The 6,317-nt window shown below is 33.2% G+C and overlaps 1 protein-coding gene across 1 annotated transcript; it reads right to left on the bottom strand.

Moving 5' to 3' along the window:
- Positions 1 to 3,298: 3,298 nt before the first annotated feature.
- On the bottom strand, positions 3,299 to 5,593 carry LOC111620698. Its single transcript, XM_023362686.1, has 3 exons — positions 5,509 to 5,593; positions 3,847 to 4,149; positions 3,299 to 3,811 (listed from the first exon to the last, which is right to left on the bottom strand). The coding sequence occupies exons 1-3, from the start codon at positions 5,591 to 5,593 to the stop codon at positions 3,459 to 3,461; spliced, it is 741 nt and encodes a 246-aa protein (XP_023218454.1). The 3' UTR covers positions 3,299 to 3,458.
- Positions 5,594 to 6,317: the final 724 nt, after the last annotated feature.

Here is a 6,317-nt window from a genome sequence, read left to right as displayed (position 1 = left end):
TATAAACATTCTCATGATCAATCCGTGAATAGTTTACAATTATCGATGAAATTCGTCATATTGTTGTCATTTTAACACCAATTTTAACCCCACACCTGCGAAAACAATTGGTCACCTGACAAATTTTCCCACCACAAAATGTATAAAAGCCATCCTCCTTCTCCTCTCGGGGGATTCGCCGAACGTTGAAGTCAAACATCGCCTTCTCCATCACAGCCATACACTCCCATCGCTGACCTACACTTTCGTCGCCGACCTATTCTTGGGTCACCGCCCAGTATCCATTTGGACGACCTTACGGGAAAATATCCCACTAGTATATGCTAAGAGGTATGAACGCTTATTATTGTAAACTCTCTCTCTCTCTCCGTGGAGTTTTTGTAAAATTTTATTTAGTTAGCACATTAAATAAACCGTTGTTTTGTTTTTAAATGGTGTCGTTACTCGACTTTGCTCACCCCTTATCGTCGATCCCTCCGACTCTCTCCATTCGCGTAACGCGTAACTGAATGGTATGCCATCCTTGACAAGAAAGTAGGTCACCGGGAAGAAGTCCCAACCTCCCCGGCGGCTCATACTAATTATCCTTTAAATGGCATTACATTCAAACATAATTTGAAATATGCCACTATCTTATAGGATCTCAAAAAAAAAAATAATTTTTTTGCTAGTGATTAAAGATCACAAAACATTTTTATCTCAAGCTTTCAAATACATTGTTTCATGAATTTTGAGGGAAGCAGTCATGAACTATCAAAAAAAAAAAAAAAACCTATGCCAAATTTTGTTTCTCAATCTTTACCCCATTCTGAGATATTAAACAAAATAGATGCCAATATAAAAAAAAAACAAATTTAATAACTTCAAATAAAGAAAATATTTGTCAAAATACTGTATTTATACATAACTAATAGATAATTTATTACAGTGCATGATCGGTTAACAAACAGTTCAGGTAGCAAACAAATCGGATAACGAACACTTTCATGAAAGATTTTTATGATCGGACAATGAACACATGTTTGGATAACGAACTTTTTACTAAACAAACATAAAAAGAAGCGACGGAAAATAACAAATACCGATTGATTTTCCCTTATCTTCAGGTAACAATTCGAAACCTTTCGGAGCATGGGAGACTTCAACATCGATGGCGATGCTCAACCCGTTATCGATCAGATAGTATCCCTCCGAATTTTGAAACTCTCCCTTGTAATTCCAGCTTTTTGTTTACGTTTCTGACAAATAATTTCTATAGTATTTGCGAGACTGTCGGATGGGCACTTGTTAAGTTTTGCATCAGGGTTTATTTACGAAAGGCGAAAGTTTAACTGTCTCATCAGATATTTGTTAACGTTTTAATACCAAATTTCGAATTTCATTCGGGCCTTGTATTTAAATAATTTTTTGTGGACTAGTTGATTTCTGTTCTATGAATTTTTGTAAGTGCTTTTCTGAACTTTTTAATTAAAAAAGAAACTGATGATATTAAGATGCCTAAAAAGAGAAGTGTCAAGAACTGTGCTCACCATAGAAACCAAGTAAGAGAAAATAGCTAAGGTAGAAAGTGGGTGAGAGATGTCTGATGTTGCTAGACAGTATGGCTCGAACAGGTCTACAGTAGGTACAATCTTAGCTATGAAAGATATATCAAGAAGTCTCAAGCTGTTAATGGAGTAATGAAAATCACATCTGAGAAATAAAGAGCATTTTAGATCTCATAATGTAACCTGAAACTGATCTAACGATATAAGAAGTCCAGGGATGTCAGAACAACGATCATCCAAGTGGCATCCAAACCAGAATAAGGCTAATGGGGTTGGGGATCTCTACAATTACAATACTATTAATTACTTCCAAAAAATCCTGAAGAAAAGAGAAAAACAATTGACATTGGACAGATTCTTTAACACCCACAAATGGAAAAAACATGACTAATAAAAATGCAAGACTGCATATATATATATATATTTATTTATTTACTATTACATATAAATAAACATAGTAAAAGCATATATTTTTTTATTTTTTGGAGTCTCCGGTACAAATTAATCAAATTCCCATGAAAACCTATGATAAATCGATAATTGGTTAATGAACAATTCAGATAATGAACAAAGTCTTGGAACAGATTATGTTCATTAACCGATCACCCACTGTACTCAAATACTGTTTCTCAACGTGAGGCCCATGTCCCACGAGGCACGTTGAGAAACAGTATTTTAGAAGCTACCTGGCTATGTATAACCCTGCAGAAACTGCTTTTTGCCTTTGTTATACAGGAAACCTAGACACCATCGACCACATGATCTATCATTGTCCAATTTATGAACAAAATAGACTTATTCTGAAATTAAAAATCTTTACTCTTGGTTTCAGGTGGCCATGTCCACTCGACAAGCTAGTTCAGAAGCCACTGTTTGATGCTTTTCACAACTATGTTCAAGAAATATGGAAGAAAAGACTATTTCTAATTTCTAGACTAGCATTTCAGTTTTCACTAAAAGTAGAATTCTTATTTTATTATTATTTTGTATCATTTTTCATTTCTTGGTTTATGTATTTCTCAGTGTTATACTCCATAGGAGTAGTGCACTTATTTGTAAAAAAAAAAAAAAAAAACACACACACACACACACACCCATGGAATTTTTTTTGACAGTTTTGGATTCAGGTCTCAAAACTTGGGAGATTTGCAAAGAACTCATTTCTCTTGTTACATATACATAACAGCCAGGAAAGTAAAAATGTTATTATTTAAATAATGTTAAATGCAATTTAATTATGATCTTTACTTACTCGTGGGCTTTGATTATTTTGTGACTCAATGACCCTGCATTCATGTCGACTATTTTTATTGATTTGTCTCTGGATGTGCTGAACAAAAGATTACCATCATGAGAGAAACTCAAAGCTCGACAACATTTCTTGTGATGGTTTAATGTTATTAATTCGTGATTTGGACCCTCTTCTGAATAGGAATATCTAAAATAAAAAAGTGTAAAATATTAATATTTTAAAACATACTGCTTCATGATTCTCAATTACAGCATTAAAATGTTACTAATTTATTATACTAACAGACAATTATTATACTAAATACAATCAATACAGTTAAACTTAAATATGTTGTGTTTTATTACTTTTAGATATATATATTAGGGTGTCCCTTATATGGAGAAAAAAATTTTTTTTCGAATTTTTAAACACATACTCCTTAATTCTTTTCAAATCGCTAAGACTTACTTACATATAAAATATTGATCCCCTACGATGACAATAACCTGTGCCAACTAAACCTCAAAGTTTTTATAAAGTCATTTTTGACTATCACTCAACTACATCATTATAATACATACATATATATATATACATGACTAGATCATTGTAATATTAAATAATTGGGTAAATAAGGAAATCAGACAACAAAGAATATTTAAAATTTGTATGAATGTAAATTATTGTGGATATTTTCTATTCAATGTCTCCTTTTTACAGTCTGGATACAGTTTTCTGTGTTCTTGCACACAGTGTAAAAGAAACTGCTTCTGTTCTTCATCTGCGGTAATTAACCCATGAAAATCTTGCACTAATTTAACAGCTCTTTCAGCTGTATCATTCACCGCCTTGAGAAAAAGGACCTTTCTTTTAGCTTTCACAAAAGAAGCATTTTCTTCCCATGAAGAAACACTTTCCTGAAGGAAATTGCTTTTAATTTTTAACCTAGTAAACAGATTTTTGCTCTTCCTAGACACAAAACAATCCTGAAACAAAAAGTAGGTATAGTTTAAATAAGATATACAGTACTGTAATTAAAGTACAAACAAAACATGTAGTTCTACATACCATACAAAGAGCTGGCTATTTCTTCTTTTGATGAAATAAACCTTTTCCCAAAATCAGATATACTTTCCCATTCCAAGTTAGCTATTATTTTCATCTTGGTTGTTTCGTTGACTAAATCATTGAATAGTGATAATATGGCTATTTCCTCAGATAAGTACCACAAGTGTTGACAAAACTTGGTCAAAGCTACCTGGGAAAGTAATTTGTCAACTTTTTCATATTTTTTTAATGTTTTTAAAAAGCACAAATCTTGATACGACGCCTGTACTGCCAAGTCGCATCCAAGCCAGGGTTTTATGTAAACTGTTACAATAAATAAGCAAACGTCTTGAAATGCTCATTTGTCCTTGGCGTTCATTCTGACTTTGGAATGCATCAAACATACTTTCAAAGAGTAAAAAGTATAAATAAATCCACCTTGCTTGATGCATTGCACCTGGAGGCCTGATTTTAATCTTTTTTTTTCTTTATCTCCCCCCAAAAATATTATAGATCAATGGTTCCCAATTAGTGGTATGCGTATCTCCAGGAGTACACGAAATTGCATGAAGGGGTACGTGCAGCAATCTAAAATTAGTCGATTTAAAATGTAAATGCATGAGATGACGCAATCAAAAAATAATGGGTGAACCATCAAAAATTCGGCAATTTACATGATGTCGAATGCACAAATTCCTTTATAACTAAAAATATTCTCCAAATTTCATTTAAAAAAAATGCATTTGTGACAATACCTAAATGAAATTCTTACGCAAGAAACAAAAATTGTACAATTTGTTCAACTAACACAAATTGTGTTAATTGTACAATTATCATTATTATCATGTCAGCGAAGCGGTAATAAAATATTTTGTACCATTTTGCACAACATACCTCTGCGAGAGTGGATTTTCGGCCATGACAAACATGGAAACTAAACATCGTCACTGATTCCAATTCAAAGATGACTTGGGACTGAAGCTGACCAAACAGCAACCAAATTTTACAAAGTTGTACAAAGAAAATCGCACACATTTGTCACATTAAAATTAAATAACCTCATGTTATTTTCATTATTTTTAGAATTGTATTTTAAAGGTAATAAATGTAAAAAAAAGAAATATATTCTATTTATCACTAGCTGTCTACCCACAGCTTCGCCCGCATTATATCGAATTTTCTTGTGGGAGTAAGATATTTTCTCGCAATAAAATGTAGCCTATGTTCATCTCCAACATGTAAGCTATCTCTGTGCCAAAATTTATTAAAACCTGTTCAGCGGTTTAGACGTGAAAAGGTAACAGACAGACAATCAGAATTACCTTCAAATTTATATTAGTATGGATTAATATGAATTTCTGCTATAAGGGGTATGCGAGTTTGAGTTCTTTCTTGAAGTGGTACACAGGAAAAACTAATTGGGAACCACTGTTATAGATAACTTGACTAATTTGCAATAATCATCTCTCACAATAGATTTTTGAAGTTCTCTCACATAAAAAGATAATAATTGATCAATTTCTGCGTCATTGAAATGTTATTTTACAAAATCAATGCACATTTGTATGTTCATAGAATCAATGCTTTTCCAAGAGTCTTTAAATTTTTTGAATATCAGAATATCAAGGCTGTAAGTAACTTGGGGGATATTTGTTTCAAACACACTTCTTAAAACTAGCTCACATATATGATGGCAACAAGCAAAGAATAACAGCTCTCTTTCTAGCTTTTGTTCTAATAGCACACAAGCTCCATTTAAGCGACCCATATTGGATGCTGTTGTGTCACAACACATTATCTGTACCTTGTCATTTAAATTCCAATTATAGAGCGCATTCAAAACTGCTTTGGCTTGGTGTTTACCAGAAGAACAGTCTGTTCAGTATTGGTACAGCAAGCAGTTGTTCCCTCTCTCCAAATGAAATAAGAATTGGTAGGTGCTCTTCTTTAAAACTTCTAATGTTCAAGCCAGGTAACAATTTGTCATCCCAATGAATGGTGACTACTTGTGGCACATCATCCTCAAAATCAGATTTTATGGCTTCTGCTCTGTCCTTCCTCACTTGTGTCCGAATCTGTTGAAGTGAAGATTTGTTGATTGAAAATTCATCAATACGAAGTCCTAGTGCTTCTACTGTAGTATGAAGAATATAAACGGAATCTCTAATGCTCAACTGGCATCTGTCTAAAGCTGCAACTAGTTTAGGTGTAATGAAATCCTTTCTTCCTCTTTTTAAACTAGCTTCAGACAGAACAGTATTCAATTCCCGAGAAAAAAGCTCATCCAGACTATTGTCAGAGCTATGAGAACTGTCGTATAGTTCCTGGAGTGGTGATAAATCATGCAATATTGAAGAAGTCGATGCAGTCTTCATAGAAATATTTTTGAGCCTTTTTCTCTCTACTTCTATTTTTCTTTGCCTTGCCCTTTCTTCTTTTTCAGCCAGTTTTTTTATATACACCTGCTAAGCAGCCCAGATGCCCTGTTCTCT

Source organism: Centruroides sculpturatus, unplaced genomic scaffold (genome assembly GCF_000671375.1).
Source record: "Centruroides sculpturatus isolate CEXI.00-Female unplaced genomic scaffold, Cexi_2.0 scaffold243, whole genome shotgun sequence".
NCBI classification, from domain to species: domain Eukaryota; kingdom Metazoa; phylum Arthropoda; class Arachnida; order Scorpiones; family Buthidae; genus Centruroides; species Centruroides sculpturatus.
Note: the sequence above shows the minus strand (reverse complement) of the source record. Positions and strands in the feature narration are given on the sequence as shown.